Source organism: Erithacus rubecula, assembly GCF_903797595.1.
Source record: "Erithacus rubecula genome assembly, chromosome: 11".
In the NCBI taxonomy this organism is placed as follows: Eukaryota; Metazoa; Chordata; class Aves; order Passeriformes; family Muscicapidae; genus Erithacus; species Erithacus rubecula.
The window spans coordinates 15949544-15974455 of NC_136663.1; the positions used below are offsets into that span (position 1 = coordinate 15949544).

Below are 24912 nucleotides of genomic sequence, written 5' to 3' on the forward strand. Positions count from 1 at the left end.
GAAAACTGCAAGTAGTGAAGACATTCTAGCCCAAATCCCTCTGATTTTTTTGGTTTTTTTTTTGTTTTTTTTTTTTATTGTGTGTGTGGTAAAAAACCCCTTAGGCAAAGTGTTTTAAACCCAGCAGTGCTGATAATGTGAGTTAATAACTTTCCAGACATTGGCTTTTTTGCTACGTACGACTTTTTTAAAAAGGTATTTAAAGTGCTCCAGCCAGTTGCTGTGGATTCCTCTGTGTGTGCTTAATGAACAGCTGGCTCTTTTGAACTGGGAATTTTAATACTTTCAGTTCCATGAAGCTGGAATGGGAGGAGGCGGATGATTGTACGAGAGAGGGAGCGCGTTTTCTCATGCGAATTCAGGAGCAGGGAGGGAGAGGAAAGCATCGTAATATTGCGTGTGTTTCTGTTTCAGTGGATCAAATCTTTCCTCTGTCTGCATCCAAGCTATTTGGTTGTGATCAGATGATCAGAGCTCAAGGAAGCGATTGGAGAGCGAGCTGGCTGCAGCTGCACTGTAGGCTGTTTTCAGGGACAAGGAGCCACTGTTTTTCAAACATAGCATAAACATAGAAGTTATTTTGTAGGCTTCAGGATGCAGATATGGGTTGTGCTGCCAGCATTGTTCTGCTCCAAGCCTTTCGTTCTGTGGTACAGAGGAACTGTCCACATATCTGCAGGCGCCGACGGCGAGAGGAGTTGTCACATGAATTTCTGCCGCTGGATAGCGATGATGAAATGAGCAGACCCAGGACTCTCATCATAATGGTATGGTATACTTTAATCAAGGGAGAGGTGACTGAATTATTATTACAGATGTTATGGGATTGTTCTTTTCTTTGACTGTATATTTGTACAGAGAGCACTGACAGGCAGTTTGTCAGTTTGGTTAGTTTGCTGTAGATTTGCTGTATCTATAATGTTACTTTATAGGTGAAGCTGTAAGCTGCACATAAGCTCTGTGTAAAGTAAATCTTCTGTTATTTAATTGTTGGTGGGTTTTGTTTGTGAGATAGGCAGCACTGGAGTCGGCAGTGTGGTTATGTTTTATTTCAGACTTGGAATTCCAAACAGCAGACAGCTTAGGAAATGTTTGCAAAGTCTGTTCATCATAAAAACAAAAACAAACCCAAAAGTCAAGCTAAACAAAACAAAAAAATCTTTACTTGCACCTAGGATGCAGTTGGAATTCATATTAATTTATATGCAAATAAACTCCCATATATCTTTGCTTCAAACAGTTTGAAGCATTAAAATGTTTGCTGGGTCTCTGCTTTCCAATTTACTGAGTTGCCTCTTCTCTGATGAAGGAGGGCTTGAAAGGTTCCCAGTATTCAAGCATCATTTTCTTCCTGAATTAAATTTTTATTTTGTGATGGAAATATAATAAGCACTATAGGCTTATTAGAAATAGGGATTTATCATCAGGAACAACCCTGTCACTTGTTTTAGAATGAGGAATACACTTACTACTGCCTAGTTACTGCTCTTCTTTGCCAAATACACATATGGTGAGCATTTCCAGAACCCTGGAGTGGTTTTTGTGTCTGAGGTGGCAATGATTTGTTGCTCTGTGGCTCTCACTTGATAAAAATATTGCCAAGACACTGAAAATGGTATTTTTGTCAGGAGTCTCACATATGTTATTTAAGTGGTAGAGATTTGATGAAGTTCAAAGTGCACTCCCATGACACTCTGATCCCACACAGAGCTGTAGCAGTGGTGAAGGGTAACATTAGAGAATTTAAAAGCTGTCCTGAGCAGCTGTTTTGAATAGAGGCTTGCTGCCCATGCAGAGGTGTGTGGTGCAGTCATGGCAACCATAGCAGCAAGGACCCAATCTCAGCAGTGCTCTGTGTATCAGCTGAGGTATTACCCAGGACAGGGGGAAGTTGCATGGTCATAAGGAGGAAGGAAATTGATTTCATCATTGTGAACCTGATGTTAAGGCTTCTTTTGCTCTAAAAGTATCTCTGTCTATACAACTAACTTTTTTTTTTTTTTTTCCACCTAATGGTTAAATAAATGACCTCAACAGCATTTAAATGAATGAATGTCTTTCTGGTAGTAATTTCAAGCATGATGAAGTGAGAAATGTGTGGAAGCATATCCAGGTATGGATCATTTGTGTAATTTGCTGCAGTCCTTGGAAGAAAAGAGTAGTCTTGGGTGTTGGGGCAGCAAGCTGTGCCAGCCTTGCCAAACCCAGAAATACTCATCAGCAGCTTGAGTTGTGTTTCTTTGTGTGGGAGTGCTGTGAGATCAGGGCTCCAAGAGCAAAGGTCCCTGGGCTCTCAGGAGGTGAGGCTGTGCCCTGCAGCCTGGAGGGAGCTGTGGAAGGAGAGGTGTTCTGGTCAGGATGGTCTGGTCCCTGGTGCTGGATGTGGGCTCTGAGGTCCCTCCAACACATCCCCGGCTGTGCTCACAGGGGCTTAGGTTTCCTAGGTCGGTGGTTAATACACTGGAGTTTGTCCTGCCAGAAGGCTGCCCTTCCCCAGGAGCTTTGTGGGATCATTTTCTCCCTCTCAGTCCCTTTGAGAAGAGGAGGAGGAATGGTCCAGCCCTGTTCTGAGGCTGGGATAGATGCAGGCAGACACTTTGGAAGAAAACTGCTGGGCAGAAGTTGACTTTGGACACATATCTCTTCAGGATGTGTATTTTTACCATGCTTTTGTTTTGAAGCAGTTAGTTGTGTAAATATCTGAATGAATTTGCCATTAAACTTTGCAGTTAGGTTTAGGAATGATGGAGACATGGCAAGCTGAGAAAAAAGTGCTGCTTCAGACTACTTTGTGGCAGAAGGGATGGCTCTATTTCCACCTAAATTCATGTTACTTGAAAGAGAAGCATGATAAAGAGAGCTGGAGGCTACTGGGCCTTAATACAACACATTATGCTCCTAGGAAATTAGTTTTTCCCCTGGGTCTGTTGTAGATCATTGAGGATTATGTCTGGATAATGCAGTGGAGGCAACTATGTAGACGAGCAAGAGTGTTTGGTTCCCCATGTCATTATGCACATTGTGCTGATGCCAGGAGCTAAACTGATCCAAATGAGATTCCAGAGTGCTCATGTCTGTGGGCAGTGAGTAACTGGAGTGCCCAAGAGAGGTGAGGAAATCTCAAAATGCAGAATACCAGAAGTACACTGATGGGCCTGGGTGTGATCATTTGGGTCCTGTCAGCTGAAGATCTGGCATTTTGTCTCTTCATGCCTTCAGATGAAATACTCTTCCTCTCTGTAGCTTGTGTGCCACTGCCTATTTGTGCCCTACTGAAAGTGTGAGCCTTTGGTATTGATTTCAGAAGATCAACTATGCCTTCTGTGTGAACAGCTCTTTGAAGTCACCAGGGTCTGCTGTCTGTTTTTGCAAGTTTGTCTGTCCTGTGTGTAGCAAAATTACCATCTTGGAGTTGCCTTGATACAGAAAACAACCCTGAATCAGAGAGAACAGCAGTCTACCCTTAAATGCTTCAAGTAAACGGCCCTAGGGATGTGCCCCATTTTCCTTTGTTAGTCACTGAAGAAGAATATCCTGGTAGGATATCCTTCTAGGAATTTTTTTTGCCAGTGGCACTCTGTACAGGAGATTCTGTGGGTGCACTCTATGAGAAAAGAAAGGAAGAAGTCCCCAGCACAGCCTCCCGCTATTGCTTAATGGCTACCTACTAATCACTGTATGAAGCCTTTGGGCAACCCAGCAGGTATTTCTGGCATTCTGGTCCTTGCAGAAAGTGAGGATTGATGTCTTTATCCAGAAAATTATTTTTTTCCTTTGGTTTGTTAGTTTAGAAATCTGGTTTTACCCTTAGGCAAGACATTAGTTTTAGATCTTGACTGGATCCACAGAGCTGAAGAGATGTTGGAAAGAGAAAACTGTAAATTCTGTCCATTACTATTGTGTGTCATCTTCTCTTCGATGAAATCCTGGAATTTACCAGAGACATGCAAAGTAAGCGTCCAAACATCCTCTAATATGGTGTACAAGTTGAATCAATTTGTTCAGTGACAGTGATTTAATAGACCCTGGTTTTCTGTACCTTTAAGAGCTTGTCTGCAAGAGCTGGCTTTCAAAATAAGTCTGAGATGGTGAGGTTTGAGGTACTAAAAACCTTTCTAGAGTGAATGCAAATGGCTGTACATGCTGCTTCCACAACAAAAAGGAGAAGAGGAAGATGCCTGAAGGAAGAAAATGAAGTACATGGGTTATATAGAGCTGTTTGGTTTTTTAAGGGGGACACTAACGTGCAAGATGTTAGTTTGCATTTGGAACTTGTGACTTGAAGTTAAGCTTTATCTAGCAGGTTTGGGCTTTTTCATGCAATTTATTGCAAACTGTAGCAACAGAGATTTGTGTGATGAGAGCAAAACATATTTGAGGATATGATCCTACGTTCCACCACCCCCAGCTTTCCTGCCTGTGGTAATAAACTACATAAAAATGTAAAAATTGTTTTGCATTTTGAATAAAATAGTGTAACTTGAGCTGACTTATTAGCTTGAACACAGCAATATTCACTTCATTAATGCTGCCCAAGCTGCTTCTCAGGCCACTTAGTTTTAAATGGATTTTTACTCTTCTAAAAGCAGTAGAGGGAACAGAAGCATGGCACTGTGAATTTTCCATCATCTAGTATTAAACTTACCTCCAGAACAGTGTTGCTTAAGTTTTGTTGCATGATCTGTGTTAATTTTCTACTTTTAGTTGAAATAATTTAGTGCACTCAGAAGTGTGTTCCCTTCCTGCAATGCCTTGGAGGGACATTGTCTTTGCAAAGCAAGATTACCTAGAGTTGCAAAATTAAAAAAAAACTCAAACATTTTCATGACTTCTTAGCTCAAGTCAGAAGCTTCAATGTGTAATGCATTTTTAAGGAATGATAAGCATATGGAGCTTTGTTTGATCTTAACTTCCACTTCAGCCCTTGACCTCAGCAGGAACAGAAACAGGCCCATGTTTGAATAAATGAATATCATTAGAGTGTGAAGAGAAGAAGTATTAAATGATGCAAAAAATTCAGTTCTGCTTCAGAGTCGTGTTGGGCACTGTTCTTGTTACCTTTGCAGCTTCTGTGTGCTGTGCCCAGTCCCCTCAGTGCAGTGACTGTCAGCCCTTCCCCTGGGCACCAGGGACAGTGTTCCTGCTGCTCCTTGGAAGGATGCTGGGTTTGTTTTGGTGTTTACCTGTTCACATAGCAGCTGTGCCTCTGGGCAGAGTTTCTGTATATACAAAGGGGAGAAAATGTGAGTTGGTTTTCATTCTTCAGTACCACGTAGTGTATGCATATGATTCAAGAAAAGCTGGTGATTTTTTTGAAAGTGGCCTTTTAAAAACACTGAGCAAATCTTCTCCATCTGACTTTGGTACTCTGAGCAGTGCTTTATATTGCTTTCATTTCTTATTAGTGTTGCAGCAATGTGTATAGTATAACAGTGTGTGAAATGCAATTGTTATAAATGTGTTAACCAAATTTTTTATGACAGCTTATGAAGAGTGTGGGCTCAAAGCAATAAAGTGATGAAAACATTTTTCAATATATGAGGAATTTATTCTCTTTTTCTAGGGGAAAAAAAGAGAGAAATAAGCTATTTATTTGTAAGAAATGCCTACCTGAAAGACTAGGATATAAATTAAAGAGGCACAGAAAATCTCTGTAAGTCTTAGTCCTTGGGAGTGCTTTGGGAAGTTGATTTATGCATTTGACAAAAATCCCAATTTAGCATGTGTATTCAAAATGCTACTTTAGAGAGAAGAAATTTGACCTGTGGAAAGGCAGAAAAACTTGATTAAAGCCAAGAATACAGAAAGAGAGACAAACAAGGAAAAAAGAAACACAAGAAAAGCAGAAAAAAAACAAGTCAGGTTTTTCAGACTTTGGCCATCTGCAGGCACAGTGCTGTGTCACAGGCACATATACAGACAGAGCTATGCACACACATGCTTGATTTGTCACAGTTTTTTCTATGATGCTCTACAGTTCTGCTTGGCCCTAGCTCTCCTGGACTTTAGCAAATGCAAGCTTTTTATGTTTCTCTTTGTCATTTTGCCTTTGTATCATCACACAGAAGAAGGTGGGAGAGTTAAGAAGATCCCAGTGATCTGTCTAGTCTGGGATTTTGGAACTGGATGAGCTGTGGCTGTGATAACCTGAAGCTCTGTATGTGGTGTGGTGTGCTCATACACCAAGTCAGCCATGAGCACAGATTTTGCTTTTGTTTGTGTCTCTCCTGTGTTCATCACAATCAGATGAATTACAACAAGATAAGCTAAATAATAATTAAGATGCCAACATAGATTTAAATGCCAAGTGCTAGACACAGGATGAACCACCTAAAATAACCACAGTAATATCTTTGAAGTTCTGGAGACTTGATTTGAAATGTGTTTCACACAGAATTGAGTAGAGGTATTTTCTTTCATGCAGTCAGGAGACAGTGTAGTGTTGGATGGAAATATAAAACATGTATGTGTATACTTGGAACCAGCAGCCTTCAGGTATAATTTCAGAGTGGTTCTCTGGGATTTTTTTATGCATGTCTTGGGCTTCACAAGGAGTTCCAGACTCATGACTTTTTTCAAATAATTTGGTCTTTTGTTTCTCCCAGTGAGGCTTTGGTACTGAGGTGTGTGGCTGCTGCTGGCACTGTACTGCCCAGGCTGTGGCAGTGGGTTATGTTGAGAGTTAATATGTGTAGAAATTAAGTGATAAGAGTGATAAACCTTATCACTGAGTGTCTTGGCTCAGTGTCAGCAGTGTCTGAGTGTAGCACACTGTCACTGCCTGTAGCTCACAGGAGGCAGGCTGGGGCAGCACGGGCAGTCCCTGGAGCCAGGGGAGTGCAGAGATCCCCCTGGGATGCTCCATCCCCACTCCCAGCACACCGCAGGTGTCTGCACTGTGTCACCGGTGAGAGCATTCCCATGGGGATCTGCAGCTGGAGCACCGACCTGCGATAGGCAGGGCAGCTGGAGAGCCTCTGGCTGGCGGGGACAGTGGCAGCAGGGGATGGTGGCAGTGGGGACGGTGGCAGCAGGGACACTGGCAGCAGGCACAGTGGCAGCAGCACTCGCATCTGAACGTGCGCTCCCTGTCCTTGGCCTGGGCTCTGGCAGACTGGGTCTCTCTGGCTGAAGCAGGGCAGTTGCAGCTGGATCCAGAAGAGCACAAAGGAACAGTATATTAAGCTCATGCTTTCAGAAAATGATAATAGTGCCAGCCCTCAGCCCTTGCCTCTCACTGGCCTTAACTCACTGCTGGCTGCAGCCCTGAGAGCTGGGCTGGGCTTTATTTTTCCTGCTGTTGTCAATACCAAATCCTCTGAGTAGCACTGGACTGGATTTAAATGCATATAGCTGAGTCCAACATCCATTTCAGGCCTTTGGCCACAACTCTGGGGATATTGATTTAGCTTGGAAACAGCTCTGCCCTGTAAGAGGTATGCTGAGTGCAGAAGGGAGCCATAAAGGCACCGGGGCCCTCAGAGAGTGCTGGCCAGCCAAAAGTGCTGCCAAAGTAAAAGCTGCTGGGAGGGAGAGCTCTCGAGGCAAAGACAGTGGATAAGAGAGGAAGAGGTAAGTGATGAGAGAGAAGCCAAGGGGGAAATGCCATTTCTTCTCATCTGAATTTAAATAGGCACTGCTCTTAAACTTTGGTCAGATATTTGATTTTAGAGGGCTGACCATCATTGCTCTGATATGTTGTATTCTAATTCTGCTTTTTGCTTTCTACCTTTTTTTTTTTTTTTCAAAAGCTGCGACTTTACATCAGAGTGTGCCTCTTCCTCATTAATATTAAATTCTCCTCTCTTGCCCTTCTTCCATCTCTTCTTTCTCAAAGTGTAAAACCATCTTCTGCTTTGCCTTCAGCATAAACACACTCCATTCCCCTCCCTGCATGAATTGAAAATCTGAATGAATGCAATAGAACTGTTCCTGATATTTCTCACTTCCCTGAAATATCTCCTTTACAACACCAATCTTAATACACTTGTTCTAAACCTAACTTAAATAAACCAGAATGCCAATTTAGCACCTTTCAGACAAAAGCATTATGCCAAGCTTCATTGCTCTTGAGAGACAGAGATACAACTCTAAACCTTTATGTCCATGCTTTGTACTCTGCCATCCTTCAGAGCTATTTGGTTTGGTGAATGTGGAAAGTCTCCATTGTTCTGTAAGCTCTCAGTAACCTCTGGGCAGCAGAGCAAGGTCAGGTGGTAACAGGAGTCACTTCTCTTCATGGCAGCTGCTCAACCATTCTGCCATCAGCTGTGGCAGAAAGCTCAATGGATGAGTAGATACTGTGAGTGCACCTGCAGCGTAAAATTAAGTGTGATCAACTGTGTGCTGCAAAGCCTGGTGTGGGTAGCTTTGGTTTTGGTTTTTCTGTGCATCTCAGGGGGATTCCCACCTGACTTCAGAAAAAACCTCTCAAGAGATTCTGCCTTCTAGATTACATTTCATGAATCATGCAGGGTTTTGATGAAAGGCAGCAGTGCTTCATGACTGTCAGATGACTGCTGTCACTGTGGGGGCGAACACAGACCAGCTCCAGCTTGAACTGTATCCTGTAGTGGAAGGGGAGCTGGACAAACACAGGCAAATGGCTTTGATGGTCCCTTGACCAAACAGAGGTTTGTAAAGGCAAAACACAGGATTTTATTTCTAGCATTTCAGCCTGTTTGAGGCTGTCAGCTAGTACTGGCAGCTCTGCTTTTATGAGTAAAACAAAAATTAAATTACCTGCTGAAGTACTGAACTGAACTCTAGTTCCCTGCAGTAATCTTGTCCAGGGATAGGAACAGGATTGTTATCTTCAGAATGTTTGGAGCTAGGGAAGATGAAGAAAAGTGGGCTGTCGAGGAAATATGGTCTGGTCTTCCAGCTGGTCTTCCAGCTTTCAAATCACTTCCTTGAATAATTAAGGCTTCCAGCTTCAATTAGTGATTGGAGTGAGGAATACCACAATAGTGAAAGAGTTAGGATTCAGCATCGAAAAGTGAGTCATATGAATACTTCAGGATGTTTTGGGTGGCAAGGGTTTGACATCATCTCGAGGCACTATTCCAAGTCTAGTCCAGCTGAAGCTGGCTCAGACCATGGGCCATGATCTCCTGTGCCAAGGTGTGGTAGCTGTACATGTGTGCACACATTTCCATTTAGACAGGAACTGATTACTTCATTGTTCTTGGGCTCAATTATTTCTCTTATTTTAAACTCTAAGTAAATACATTCTATAAAAATGTACTGTTATTATCCTGCTCATGTGGTGCCTTTTCAGAACAAAATGTTATTTTCTGTCTAAAAAAAAATTGTGTGCAATATCTGACTTTACAATTCCTGTCTGTTAATAATTACTGCCAATTTGTGGCTAGCTTAAAAAATAATAGATTCTCTGTGTGTGGTTTTCGATGAAAAATAGCCATTGTGATGTTTGTTGGACTTTCCTGCCTCAGGGATCACTCTGAGTGCAGTGCACAAAGCCAATTGAATTGAATTCTTCATGCCTTTGGTGTTTGTTTTTCCTTGCTTCTCATCTGTCAACTGTTGTGCTCATTTTTTTTTCAGTAGTATTGACACTTGGATGAAGATGAGTGAGCCAGATTCAGGTGTCAGTTGAATGTGTGCAAATCATAGAATAAGGTTTTGACTTAAAGCAGTAAACCAGATCAGAAGTTTAATTCTGTGCTGCTTGCATGTTTCTCTCTCCAAAAAAAGAAATCATGAAGTTAGAGTGGAAAATGTGTGTGGCCTTGCTGGATCAGCCAGTGTTGGCTCTGGAATGGGGATGCTGGAGTTGAACATTGTGCCACCAATCACTCGTGACTTTCTTGGCGTTTCAAGTTAGAGTTTGGTGTAATTACCTTGATGTTTTCCACAGGTTGTGACTTATGTGCTAAAATTAGCTTGTGCAGAGTACAAGCCTTAGCAGTAAAGAGATTAATTACTGAAATGTAGATTCCTGGAACCAGATGCTCCCCCATTGTCTGAGATGTTTCTGCCATTAGTAAATTATATGCAAACATTCATTGCAGCCATAACTATAGGAGATCTGATCTTAATGAGATTACAGAGAAGCTCTTGAGAGAAACTGCTCTTGGAATTGGGCCTATTCTTATTTTTTGGATCCTTCTCTTTTATGGCTTGAAGTTAAAGAATAAAAAGTGCTCACACAGCTGATATACTTCTTTCTTTTCAGTGCCCTAGCCCTTTCGCTGTCTTCAACCCATTCTCCCATGAGCTTGAGGAGACTTTTCTCATCTCCCTAGAACTCCCCAGAATATGCATCCAGCTGCCTGTTTGGTCTCTCCACCTGCCAGGTGGTGCTTGAGCCTGACTTTGCCCATTCTAGATGCGACTCTAGTTGGATTTTGCAGCGCTTGAGTTCTTCCAGCTGTTGACCACTGTCAGCTCTTTGGTTTTAAGCAAGGGCACAGTCCTTAAGGAGGTGCAGTGATCTAAGCAGTTACCTAATAGTTTGTTTGTTGCCAAGAATGTCCAGTTCCTTTGGCCTTTCAACCTTGCAGTTGCCTCTCCTTTTATCTTTTAACTGGGCTGTTAGGAAGAAAACCAAGTCCCTTGTTTGCTGTCTGCTCCCAGGTGTTGGACATGTGTTCTCTAAGACATCCTCCAGATGATTGTGAGCATCACATGTGCCAAAGATAAAGGGAAAGCAATCCTAACCTTAAATCTGGTGTATCCAGCAGGAGAAATTCACTGGGGCTTTGCACTTTCCTATATTTCAGATACACAATATATTTTGTTGCTCATGATGCATCTGATTCTTCATGATGACATTTGCCCCTTGTAGCACCTGATTTTGTTTGTGCTGACAGAGCAGCAAAGACGTCACTTGGGGAAGGACTCGTGACTGGAGTGTTTGTGCATCTGTCACCTGCTTTTGTTCAGAAACCCTCTGACCAAGCAGCTCTGACAGACAGCATGCTCATTCCTCAAACTCATCTCTAAATGCAAAATATTTTAGCAGAATGTATGAAAGTATACAGAATACTTGTAAACACAGTTTGAACTGAAGAACTATTTGGAAATAATAGAAATGTTTACTAACATGTGCTTAATTCTTCTTTTTTATATAAAAGATAAAAGTGAATCCAACCCTGGAATTATACCAATATGTTTTAGCCTGTCCTCTCTGAATCTAAATGAAACTGTTAATAAACTGTATCAGTTAATAAAATGTAATTCTGAAACGTTTTACTGTATTAAAAAAGCCAATTCTTGAAGAATGCACTAAAGCAGACCTGCCTGGATGAAATGTTTGGGGTGAGTTGGCATAAAGATTTGTACCAGCTCCCACTGAGAAGTTTCTTTACACAGTATTTTTAAGCTGCCAAAAGCTTTTGTACGTGCCAAGTGCTTGCCAATTTTTCCTTTTTAAACGAACTCAAAGGCAATTTTAAGTTACATGAGCCTGCAGTAAGAATCTGAATTGGTGGCTAAACATTGTGTTTTAAAAAATGCATTCAAAAGACAACTGTATTTCTTGGAAATATTTTCAAAAAAGGTTTTTGTTCCTACAGCCAGGATGTGTCTGCAGTGTTTCAGGCAGAACAAGGAGCTGAGTGAGGAGGAACTGCAGTAAACTCTGCTTTATTTCCCATCCACATCCTTTTCTGGCACTTGTTTATGCCTGGCTGTAGTGTGTATTTGTACGAAATCAGAAGTTAACCTTTTAGTTTCTGATTCCCTGACCAATTCTTTTGTTTCCAGATCAAGTGGCACTTAATAGAAACAAGAATCATGGTGTTATAGCAATTTCCCAGTAAAAGGGAATTTTTTGGACTTTCCAGAATTTCCATGTTAAAAACCCCCCCAGAATTTCCAAATGAAAAAATGACCTCTTGGTACAGAGCCAGTTGTCAGTGGCCAGTTTAGGGTTGATAATGTGAGAGTGAAGGTGCAAGCAATGTTTTTATGTGTTGGATACCAAGAGCAAGGCAGAGGAGCAGGGGGGAAACACAAGGGGAGGAATGCTGGTTTATCCTCATCCCATTGGAGAAAATAATCCAGAAAGGGTGAAGGAAGAGGACTGACTATGATTCAGCTCTCTGCCTTGCAGGGGCTGGGATCAGAAAGCTTAGAGCAGCTTTACTGTGTTAAGAATGACTCTGTTTTGGTCCTGTTTTTCAGTTCACTGAGAAATCATAAATGAATTTTGCTTTTTGATCTATCCTTGGATAGAAGAGTTCTATAGCAACTTCTTGGGAGGCCTTTAATACCTTACAGAATTCAGACAGACTTACTGGAATTGGAAAATTACAGAGAAGGATGAGTAGGATCAGCAAAATTAGTCTGTGACTACGTTTGTGCATAAAACTGGGCTTGGACTGGCCTGAAAAATAACCCTCAGGGGATATGATGAAAGTCATACAAATCAAGAATGGTCAGAGGCATGGAGGCTTTGCTTGCAGTTTGTTCTCAAAAAAGTGAGAGAAGATGAAACTAGGGATCATCAAATTAAACTTATGTGGGACAAGTTTTAGGGAAAGAAATGTATAGAATTAACATTAAAACTGAATTTCCTTGCCACAGAAATGTGTAAGTTTGAAGAAAGACTGACTGGAAAAGACTGAGAGAAGAGTCTTTGAGAACTAGTAAATCTGCTGATGCTGTCTCAGGCTGGGAACCTGCATGAGTGCAGATTGAAAGGGCATTCAGGAGAAATACTGTTACAGTGACCATACTCTGTACTTCTACCTGAGCACCTGCAGACACAGGTGCAGAAATGTGTTTTAAATCCTGCATGTTAATAACCATCTTACAAAAACTGAAATTTGATGTGGTATACCTGAAGGAGTAGAGTTTGATGGGTTACATCCTCTTTTTTTTGGTCTAGGCTGGGTTACATGTAGTTTTAATGACACTGCAGGGGCTCTCTCAGGGACCCTAAGCACTGCCACTTGGGTATTTTCCTTGTGGTTTTTGCCTTCCTGTTTTGGTAATACTGAAGATTGCATATTTTTTTATGTCTCAATTAGGATAAACATTTTTTAATTAAGAAATTAAACACAAAGGCCTGGAAAGGTGAAGCAATTCCCTGGATTTACAGAAAGTCGTGTCAGAGTGAGAAATAACATATCAGATGTTGGCACAATTTGATGATGCTGTTTTATTTATTGTGTTCCAGGAGAACAGAAAGAGAAGAACAATGTCAAAAGAATGCAAATTGTCTTTCTCTTTTCCACACACCACATTTAATTAATGTAAATCTGACTTGCAGAGTTTTATGCTTCATACCTTTTTTTTTTCTAAAATAATCTTGCTTATTTGCTTTTGAAATTTGTGTGCTTTTTGTCTCTTTCAAAATGCCATTATTTAGCTTTCAATTATACAATCCAGATGATGAATTATTACATGCAGTTGCTTTCTCAATTGCTTAAGATACCCACAGGCACTAGAAGAGGGTATACAGTAATTTGTGACTTTGAATGTAAGTTACAAATATGTGGTATCAAACACAATAATTATTTTAGGGTCAGCTTTCACATATATGGAGTAGAGAGTATTGTAATGTTTAAAAGGAAAAAAAAAGAGGATTCTAGGATATTTTATATCAATATTATAGCATTGTAGATATTGATTGTGACCTTGAGTAAATGAGTGAGTTGCCCAGCCTCTTTTTGCTTCAGTTATTCCAGCTGGAAAACTGGGTGAAAATGTGTATTCTCTTTATAAACCATATGTCTGATCTAAGATTTTTCTTGGTAAAGAAAAAGAAAAAATAATTTTTGCTGCATAGCATAGCCTAGATGTGAATAAAAAGGATTAGAATTCAGACAGAAAAGCAAGCAACAGGAGCCAAAGTCACAGCTGCATTTTCATGTCTGGAGATAGTGTAAATTCAGATGATTAAATTATTTAATCACCTTTCATGTCCCTTCATCATTGTGTGTTGCTATCAAGGGCTGATGCCAGTCCAAGTAGATGAAAACAAAAGGGGTAATGTTGGATCAAGCTAAAGAAGAAATTAAAGTAACTGCATATTTTGCTTTTGTACACATCAGCAGGACAACATTGCTAATGGGATGTTTATTCTTCCACCCTGGCTGCTGGTGCAGGAAGCAGCATTTTGTGTTCTTAGAGTGAGTGCAGCCCAGTTTCTCCTGGAGCTGTGCGAGGCAGGCTGGGGCTGCAGCGCCCTGGGGAGCCTGGCACTGGCACAGCTGGCAGCAGCTGGCACAGACCCAGTGCCCTGCTCCTCTGTGCCCAGAGAGCTGCTGAGAAGGAGAGGAGCAGCAGCAAACACAAGAGCTGAGGTGATGGTGTCTGTCAATGAGACATCATTGGGTTCTCCAAGGCCCTTTTCATTTTCATTCAGCCTTGTGGAATGTGTTCTATTTGTGCCAGGTGCAGGTGGGTTTCCAGCTTGGGAAGCTGCTGAAATGATGCTGCTGTTCCATCCGTGTTCTTGTGGCTGAGCTGATAGAGTGTGGTGGCAAGTTGAGAGCAGGATGGTGTGTGCAGGGGGAGCAGCATTCTCAGGCTGTGGGACAGGGAGCCTCTGGCTCTGCCAAGCCTGCACCCCAAGCAGGAGGACAGCAGGATGTTCTCTGGGAGCTGTGAATTCAGCAAAGAGGGTAGCAAGAGGCTTTTGGGGTGTGGCTGTTGCCAGCCAGCCCTTGTGTTTGCATGGGCATGTTGAGGTGATGAAATGGCCATTGGGTGCTGTGGGGGGTCAGGCTGGGAGCTGCCAAATTGCCCTGCAAGGCTTTCCCCTCAACCCCATCAGGGACCCCTTTGGCCACGGGTGAGTTCTCTGGCACAGACAGCCTGTGGATGGTTCCTGTCACCACCAGGTCAGCTGGAGGGGCTGTTTCAGCCTTGCATGCAGGGCAAAGAGACACAGCAGGCTCTCCCAAACAAGTGTGTGAATGCACTGATAGTTGGAGCACAAAGAGAAGGAGGAATTGCTGAGGTCAGCACACTGCTCTGCCTGGGAGGAGCAGAGATGGATTGACACAGCCAGGGTCTCTGACATCAGGGAGTGTTGTCTGCAAAGATCTGTCAGCAGAGCTGTGACAGAGAGAAGGGCTGCTTTTCATGGATATTTATGCAGGGGCACGATCTCCCTGCCTTGGAGAGTTCACCTTATGTGCTGATGTTGTTTTAGCTGTGATGGATTCCCAGCCCTTAGCCTGGCCAGAGCAAGCTGTATGGATGTGTGGGCAAAATGTGAGCACCAGCTGCTCTGAAGGCTTTGTGGAGTGTTTGAAATGTCAGCTATAGCTGTTAAACCATAGGTGGAGTCATTTCTCAAAAAAAAAAAAAAAAAAAATCATCATTCAATTTCATTTGATTCAATACCAGAATGGCTTTGCACAAGGTTGTTTTAGGTGTAGTTTTTCTAAGTCAGTTGTTTCACCTTTCTGTTTACATAATTTTGGTTTCATATTTTTCCTTTCTTTTTTTTTTTTTTTTTAAGGACATGTTAAAGTGTTCATGGATCAATAGTGAGCATTTAATTCTAAAATACAACCTCTTGATTTGATTTGGGAGGTTTTTGACAGGGGGAGGAGGAGAGAATGTTCAGCCTTTGACAAAGGGATTGGGATGGAGGTCACTAGTGCTTTCTGTAGTCTTTGTTAGGTGCTAGTGAAATGCACCTATCTGTCCCTGGCCCCAGTGTAGTGATCTGCTTTACCTGTCCAACATGAAGCTTTTGGGAAGTGCAGTTTTTAGGTGCAGTCACAAACCCTCCAGAGAAACCTCTCTCCCCGATGCAGGTAAGATAAATATGTGGTGTCCAGTCCCTGTCACCTCAGCTTTAGCCTCACAATCCCATTAGGAGAGTTTTTACAATCCTGTCTGAATAAAGCACATCCAGTGTGTGGGCACTCAGTGCAATCCATGTCCTAGAGAGCATTCTGAGCACAGAAAGAACAGTGTGTAATATCTGATCCTGCTGGCTTTGTCCAAGCACAACCTGCTTCTGGCAGCACTGTCCTGTCCAGGGGACAGGGACAGGACCCCCCTGTGGTGGGGGACTTGCTGGAGGATTAACACTGAACACATGGAAAGCAGCATCAGCCTGTGCATCTGCACTGCCTGCATGCTGTGGGATATTAACTGTGTCATTCTCCCCATTATTGGCCTCAGAAGAGCTACACCAGCTATATCTTCAGATTTTGAAGAAAATTATGTGAAAATATTAAAATTTAAAAAGAAAAATATAAAGAGCTCTTCTTGACCCTTTCCAGGAACCATGATTTTTTCTCCTTCTCCCCAGTACCTGAGCTAATAGCTGCCTGTTCCCTGTGTGCCCACCTGTAACTCTGGTCTCAGAGTGCAGGATTGTTTCTGGTTTTACCCCAGGGTGTTGGGCTGGGCTGGCATCCTCTGGTTTTTCCTCTACGATTTAATTGCAGTGGTTCTATCAGGAACTCTGTAGTGCCACAAGCCATTCAAGGGAGGCAGGGAGGCTCTTATCTGCATTCTGACAAGTTGTGAAACATTAAGTGTGTCAGAGCTCTCAGTACTGGTCTAGGCTGTACAGACTTTCTGAATGGCAGTGTCACTGTCATCACAGGAGTCTTAGTTTATAAATGAAACTAGGGGTTTTTTTATTAAAAGCTTGTGTTTCATTTCAGAATTTAATCTTAGCATAGGCATAATATGCAGTTGATGAAGCTTGTTCTAGCAAAATAAGTTTTCTTACTTGCTAATTAAACTTTTTCTTGAATCTGTTAAACAAAAGGCCTGAGTCAGGATTATACAATTATTAGTATATACACTGGCATCAGTCAAGACTGTGTTTTTGACTTGCTCTCTGTTTGTTCAGGTTAGCATTGCTCCCAGATAGAAGTCCAGAGCTGAAGGGAAGCATTCATTCCCTGAAACTTACTATGAATTTGATGTTTGAGATGTTTTTGGTTTTTTTTTCCCTTCCTCTAAATCTGTGTGGAAAAATGCCAGTGTGACAAACAAAAGTATCAGTCCTTGATCCTTCTTGGTTGGAATTAGTAGAGTGTATTATTTTAGAAGGATGGTATGGGGAGTTGATTATTTGCTACACAGCAGCCCAAATATTCAGCCTGTGTCTTTTGTTTGTTGAAGATACACTTTAGGAACTGAATTTTTGTCTCTTTCTATGGCTCCTAGCAAAGTACTATCAAAATGCATTTTCCAAGGATCACATGATGCACTGCAGCAGTGAGTTAGTTTTGTTCAGTGTTTTGGTTATTTTTTTTAGCATGTTGCTGTATATCACAATTCAAACTGAAGCAAATGAAGCATGACAATGAATAGAGGGAAATGAGAAACTAGAAGAAATGAAGGAAGAGGAAATTAAGGTTACTAAAGAACTTGTAACCCCTATTGAAAAATTAAATGCTAGTGGTTCTGCTGCAAAAAGAGGGTATAGTTTTTCCTTAACTGGAGCAGAGATATCAAATTTCAGTATTCTTCCCATGTGGATATTTATACATTTCTGAAAATGGCTGGGAGCAGAGAAGCGTGTCCCACAAAGCAGAGCAGAAGGCAATTAAACACTTAATTGACTACTTTACAGAATGGATTGTATTTTGAAGGGCTTTAGCATCCTTATTTTGATTCTGTGAATTGAGTACAGCAGTTCACAAATGTAAACCCAAGCTTGTGGTTTTCCTGGGGCCAAATACCTCTCTCTTTGGAATACCTTGAGATATGGATAACACTTATCACCTTATACATTATAGTTCTGAATTTAAAAGCAGCACAGGAGCTTTATTCATATTAACATAACCAATTTTATAATCCTCTTAAATTACCTGGTGTCTTTAACTGAAGAGATAGAGAAGTCTTGAGGGAAAATTAGGAAATCTTTTACAGTCACACTGATGCTAATGAAGTTTGCTTTGCACTTTGCTACAGGACAAAGCATTATTAGACATTTGAATGGTTTTGTTATTCCCCATTGCAAGGATTTGCATCCAAAAGAGATCTAAGAAAGTGGAGTCTTTATTTGCAGTTGTTTACTATTATTTTGGTTCATATCTCTGTGTGAGTGCTGTAGCTTGTTATTTCAGTGATTCAACCTTTTAATGTCTTGGTGTTGAGAAAATACAGTGATTTTAGTATTGTTCCTGAAACCTATCTGCCAGAGATATGGCAATAATGAGGATTAATAGTAATATTAGGAATGAAAATCTTTTGGACAAAAGACACTCAGTGGGGTAAACTGGATGAGGACCAGCTGGAAACTTGAACCTAAGTTCATCTTTTGCATTATTTTGGAGTAATGCAAGTTCATTAAAGTTTCAGGAAGTGCCAGTGACCCTTATATCTGTGGAAGGGGCACCCTGGAAAGGCTCCTCTGTGCTGTGGGAGGGAGGGATCTGAGGAGAGCCTTCCCAGGAAAAGGAGGGATGGAACTCTGCTTGCTCTGCCTGACAGCTGAGTTAAGGAGTGGATAAACAAAGGAGCTTCTGAGAGGAACTGATACCTGCCCAAAGTTAAACCAGCAGAGCTGATGATTCCAGCATTAAATTTAACTTCTGGCAAGGACCTCTGGTCTTGGCAGCTGCGTTCCCTGTGTTACATGAGAGACACCAGGGACTCCGGTAGAGATAGTGTGGTAGCTTGAGAAAACAAGGGTGATTCCAGCTTGGTTAATGCTGTGCTTCTATATTGGTAGCTACTTGAAATGTCTGCATACCTTGGCAAAGGGTTTCTGTTGTCTTTTTTGTTTTCTAGTGCCAGACAGATGCCTTTCATCACTAAGTAGGAGTACAGTGAAATCTGTTTTAAGGCATCACACAGCAGGCTGGTAGCACTCAGTTTAAAGGAGGTGATCTCAAAGGCAAAGCTGAATGACAAAGGTCATGATGAGATGGGGAGTTTATTCAGGAGTAGCACCATGTTTTACCTTTGTAAGGAAAGCAACTGATCAGACAGACGTGGCTTTGTAATGTTCAGGTCAGACATGCTGTGCTCAGTGTCTCTGCTCTCCTGGAATGGAAACCTAGCGAATGGAACAATCCTTGGAACTCCTGCAGAGGTTTGTTACTTTGGATCAAATGTTACTAATCTTGAGAAATGTGTGAAAGAGTTCCTGAAGTTTGTAGAACTCTGAATTATTTGTTGGAAAGAAGAAAAAAAGGCACTTGGGGTAAAGTTGCAGATCTCAGAGTGATTAATTAATTCAAACAAGTTGTGAGAATGATGCTTATTGTCCAATTGGCAAAAAATGCAGAATGAGTAAGGAGAAAAACTATCCCTTTGTCCTAGCTGAGCACACAGATACTCATTAAAATAAAAACCTAATGCATGCCTCGTGTGCATAGGGGAGTGCAGCATTGCTGCTGCAGCAGGATGAATCCTCAGCTGGAACAAAGAAGAAAAGGGTCTGTGTGTGTGCCTGCACATGTGTGGGCACTGAGGGGGTTTGTTCAGCTTTAAAAGACCTTTGTGCCCTGCCAGCCTTCAGACAGCTGAGCATTGGGTGAGTCTCCTACCTTAATTAAGAATAATTTGACTGGCCATGTCCCTGCTCCTGTTTCCACTGTGGTTCTGAGGCACTGAGTGAAGGCTTCTAACTTGTCAAGGTGCTTCTAGGATTGCCCCTCTGTGGGGTAGTGGGCAAGGGGAGCTGCTGGCATTTCCCATGTGTGGGGCATTTGGGGAACAGGCTCAGTCTGGCAGCTTTATTCTTCTGAGGTGGGAGCAGAGTGTGAAGCAGGCAGATTCTTAGCTGGCAGGTTACAAGCACTTCTATAACCTGGTTTTACAAGCCAAAGATGTATTTTGGACATTAGCATACGAATTTCTCTGTTTTCCCCTTTTTGTAACTGTCTGCAAATTTAGGAATTTGCAGGGTTCTTCCTCTATTGGTGTTTCACGCTACTTTGAAAAGGGAACTGCTACCTTGGTCCAAAAGCAGAGATGGCTCTGGCAGCACAAACCTGTCACTGCATGCTCTGTGGCCCAAGGGGCTCTGTAGGAGATGGCTGTTCTGTGAATGCTTTTTTTTATCTTGCAGACGCACACACACATGAAGTAAGGGTGCAGCTGTTTTGGCTTTCGAACCAGGGAGGGTGGTGAGGAGAAAGGATGTAACTGTGTTTTGAGACAGATAGATGTCTGCTTGCAGAGTTTTTTTCTACAACTTCCTATTTTGATTTGCATTAGAGGTGGGGACTGGGTATATATGGTTTAATGAGGCACTCTTGCCTTAATAGCAGAATGTTGTTCTCAGGAAGAAATGAGTTATTGCTGGTTCTCTTCTTCTTTCTGTTCAGTTACTGTGGATACAGCGTGTAACTTTTAGACCTACTTCCCCCTTGAACAACATATGCAGCTTCCAGTTGTTGTGCTGAAGCTGCTGAAGGAAGGAGGTTAAAGGAGCACAGTTTTTAAGCAGATATTTGTTGGCTGCTTAATTCCTACGGATACAATGAGCTTTCGTGGGAAATTCAGAAGGGAGCCCAGTGAACTGCGGAGGAAGAGAAAGACCATTAGGAGAGTGAATCAAGGAGAAATTCACAGATTAAGCTGTGTGAGTATGCACCCTTCTTCCACCTCTTCTGAGAAATGGCTAAGAAATTGCAGGTTACTTAGGACTGCACTTTGGAAAGAGCAGGATTTATTGCTCGTTGTTTATGTAGGATTCACCAAGCCTCATTCAGTCTGTGGTTAGCAACTGAACACTGGAGAATGAGACTGAAGCCCAGGGAGTTCAGTTCACAGGACTCAGGCACATTAGGGAAACTTTTATAGCCTCACATTGCTGATCAGAAACATACTGAGAGCAGCAGTGTTTGATAGTCTCTCTGGCACCTACAGCAAGTGCTTGGAAGTTCCATGAAAACTCATAGTACTGCTTCTGGAGTGGAAAGTTCCTCTGTGCTATTTCAGAGTTTGTGATGTGTGATGGGCACCTCTCAAGGCCAGGAAGAGGAGGAAGACAGTGCAGGGAGCCACTGGAGAAAGCTCCAGAACTTTTGGTGGAAAGCTAGGGTGAGGTTCTGCCCCATGGGCTATACAGCAGCTTTGGCACTGATGGCTTTGGGACAGACTGAGCCTCCTGAAACTGCACTGTGGGTTCATGTTAGCTGCATTGTGCCTAAACTTTCCTGACTGAAATTGAAACTGCAGACAGCAAAAGATAAAACACTTAGAGTTTGCTAAAGTTTGTTGAAGTCTTAGGCAAGTACTGGTTTCCAGTGTATTCTCTTCACTTGAAAGTCTACTTTAGCTCATAAAACATTTAATGGCTTCCCCGAGAAGAGACAATTATTCCTTTTCCTCAAAGCAAGAGGTGTTTGGTTTTCTTCCATAGCTTTGTTCATCCAATTACTCTGTTTGCATGTGCTTGCAGAGGGATCTTTTGAGGCTTTTCGACATGTTCAGTGTAACAGAAGCAGTGATAATACAACCAAGAAGAGCATTCTCATTAAATTTTTTAGATAGGAAGGAAAAGAACTTTGCTGTTGTAACACTTGGTCACCAGTTAAGAGGGTTTGTGGTTCATCTAGTAGTGTTTGGGTTTTGCTTGTGACTGACTGCCTTTTTGGATAGCTACTTTACATGGAAGTGGACCTTTTTGACGAGTTGCTTTATGGTGTAGTTTCTGCTGCCCTGAGCTATTGGCATGAAGTCAAAGATGGCATATTTGAGGTTTGTGGTCAAGGAAATCAGCTCCTTTCAGCTCTGAAAGCATCTAACCCTGGCTTTACTAGGTAGGAGGTGGGCACTGCTTACTTGACTTATCCTCATAAATCCTGGTGAGGAGGGATTTTTGTCATTACTGTACAAATCCTGACTGTACTTTGTGATCACCAGAAGTGGTTTCAGCCTTACAGGAAAGAATGGCTGGAGATAAAGTCCAAATGGTGACAATAAGCCAGCAGCCTGCCTGCAGATAAAGAGGAATATATTTGTTCTCTTTTGCATGTATCCTCAGATAACAGGAACTCAGTGTTCAATTTAGTGGTGCCAAATAGAAATAGCAACAATGCATTGTAGTTTGACCTAAAACGTAGAGCACTTGTAGCCCTGTGCCTGTAATTGGAAATAGAACAAGCCTGTTTCATCAAAGGCTTGTGAGTCACACTGCACTTCCCCTGACGTGGATGGCTGCTGTATGTCAGCTACATAGCTCACCTTTGCAGGGGAATCTGTGCTGATTTCTGTTCTTTCCAAACATAAGATAGACTAAGATGGGGTCACTGTGTCATGTTTCTCTGTAGATGTATTTCTCAGTAGTTTGTTTAGCCCTTAGGAAATGCAGGCACACTTGGCTTTACTTTTGTGCCTTGCAATCTGTGTCTTTCTGCCCAATATTTCATAACTGGAGCATGTTAAATCTTTGGCCTACAGGCACTTTTTGCTCTCAACCAGCAGCCAATCTCTCCTTCATGCATCAGCCCTCTGCACTTCCACACATTTCAAAGTGATGTCAGCTCCCACTGCAGCTGTAAAGGCCTTTATATATGGGGACCTTACTCCAAGAGTGCATTTCTTCATATACTATTCTTAGACCTCTGTTTTCTGTAGATGGACCTGCTTTATTTTCTGGAAGCTCCATTTTTTTGTAGGACTAATTTTTATCTGACTAGTTTTAATTGATAGTAGGCTGATGATTGAGCTCAGTGTGGTTGACCAGATTTTGCTGTCGTTTACATCCTGTGTGTAAATACATTGATAGCCAGATAATTGACTGGGAGGGGAGTTGATGTCAAGGAAACAATTACAAGTTTAACGTCATTGTGAGAACTGAGTTTATAGCAGTCAAGTATAGATGATGTTAATTTTACAGACAAAGCCTCTGTGGAAGTATTTAAAATCATTTACTCAGATATGTAGCATGAGAAATGCCTGTTACTTGTGAAGAGATGAGTAACCATAGTGCAGGTAAAGAGGGTTATTCACTGAGGAAAATGAAGCAGAACACCACACATGAGATTTACCCCATGGGACAGTGACTTATTACTAAGTACTCTAGAAGTTAAATTATATCCTTGAAAAGTTTATTTAGAGCTAATGCAAACTTTTTTTGTTAGTTTTTTTTGCTTCAGGGAGTTCTGAAGTGGTTGAGCCCTTTTCAAAATACTTGTTTGCTCAAGTCAAGATGTCTAGGTCTTCATACATCTAAATTTTAGGTTTTAATAGAAAATGAACAATGGATGTTTGCCTTTGCACTGCAACTTCATCAGATGTACAACAGTGATCAAAGTCTTTCACATCAGAGCTTGATCTAATGAACAGACATTAGAGCTTTCCCTTCAGTCCTTGAAAAAAACTCTTCTATGTACTCTAAAACCAAACTCTGCTAAACAAAAATCTTCAGTTTCAAAGTAAATAAAACTGTTTTAAGGATAATCCTGTGCTGTTCATGGTGTTATGTAAGATCTACCCCATTTTAGCAGCAGGTTTGTGTTGGATGAACCTGGTGGAGGGCTGGGTGATCTTTGTTTTTGTATTTCCCCTGAATCTGTACACAGCCATGGGTAGATCCCTCTGTCTCCCTAATTCATCCTGTTTGCACGCATGGAGGGGACTGGTTTGCCTGTTGCTCTTCTGTTATTGCTGTGTAGGTGCTATAGGTGTCACAGCTTGACTCCTACCTCTAGGAGTGCTGCTTAAGGGCAAAAATTGGGAGTACCTTTTCTTTAAATGTGGATTTTGCTGTGCCTACAAAGACTATGTGAAGTTATACATATATACATGTGTGTGGGCACATGTGCACCAACAGACTGTTTACATAATTGTTATAGTGGAAGCTGACAAGCTTTGGTCAAATTTACCATGTGCAGCTTGCAGGCTGCTGAGCCTGTGCCAGAAGAAGCAGACATGAAACAAAGCATATTTCCAGAACAGCTGAACTAGGCTCACTTCAGCATGCCCTTTGTGGTGCACAGGGCAGGACAATGCCCTTGTCCTTCCCTGGCCTGAAGTATTCACCAACAAAGCAAGTGCCTGTGCAGAACACTCCAGCTCTGTTGGCAGCTCCTCTCTGCTCCCCCACGGTGCACATCCCTTCTGCCCAGTCCCCTTCCACCACATCCTACCTGTCTCTTCAGATGTCTGCACGAAGGGGAATAAGTTGCATCTTTGGCTTTTGCTTGCATTTTTCATGAATAGATTCTGTGTGGTAGACTCAAAGCCTTTTGTTGCTAAAACTGCACTTTTTCCCGAGGTTTAGGTCAGGTAAGGGGAGAGAAAGTGGCTGAGTGTTGCTAGGTTAGAGGTCTATGTAAATTTTTTTTTTTTTTAAAGCCCTATGATACTTTACAAAACTTTCTTGTTTTTCCCCTGAGGTGACCTATGGGCAAATATTTAGTCTAGGATTCAGAAGTCCTCACTGTTTAGAAGCTGTTATTATTGACATTTTGAAAAGCCAACCAGTTAAATCCAAATTTAAAATTTAGCACTTTCTTGTCAGTGGCTGATTTAGTAGTTTTATGATGAAATGAAATATTTTAGTCTCCTTCCTAAGGAGAGTTTCAAGATACTGCACAAGCAGAGAGAACAACAGGTAAGCTGTTGCCTTGTTACCCTGAGTGGTTTTTGCAGATTGTGCTGATAATTTTATCAACTGTCTAAAGGGACATGTTCTAGTCCATGAAGATGGACATGCCCATGCACTGACATTCCAGAGTCAGAAGGCACAGCACAAGGCTGCAGTGCCAGGTGCACAGCCATGGCTGGGAAGCAGGATTTAGGAAATGCACATGACTGTGTGGAGCACAGCACAAAGCATCTCCTCTCCTCCCCCAGCTGGATGCTGTGCTGAACCAACACTCCACACTTGAACCGTGAGGGAGGTACTTTTATTTCAAAATTCATAATGAAAGGAGCAGTGAACTCTGTCTTGAGAAGCAGGTTGTTAGAAGGAGTGGGTCTCAGTTGCCTGAGAACAGATCTCTGTGGTTTGAGCAGCCCTGGCCGCGTGTGTCACCGCGCTGCAGCGGCTCT

At 42.0% G+C, this 24912-nt stretch overlaps 1 protein-coding gene across 4 annotated transcripts in view; it reads left to right on the forward strand.

Moving 5' to 3' along the window:
- Window positions 1-24912, forward strand: part of DOCK10 (dedicator of cytokinesis 10) — a 142931-nt gene that overhangs the window by 25582 nt on the left and 92437 nt on the right. For 3 of the 4 annotated variants that reach the window (XM_079315254.1, XM_079315257.1, XM_079315256.1), the window contains exon 1: window positions 588-767. The exons of the other annotated variant lie outside the window; for it this stretch is intronic. In XM_079315254.1, the coding sequence (XP_079171380.1) occupies window positions 603-767 (165 nt within the window). In that variant the 5' untranslated portion in view covers window positions 588-602. Of the gene's footprint in view, window positions 1-587; window positions 768-24912 lie in introns of those variants that run through there. 4 annotated transcript variants of the gene reach the window in all.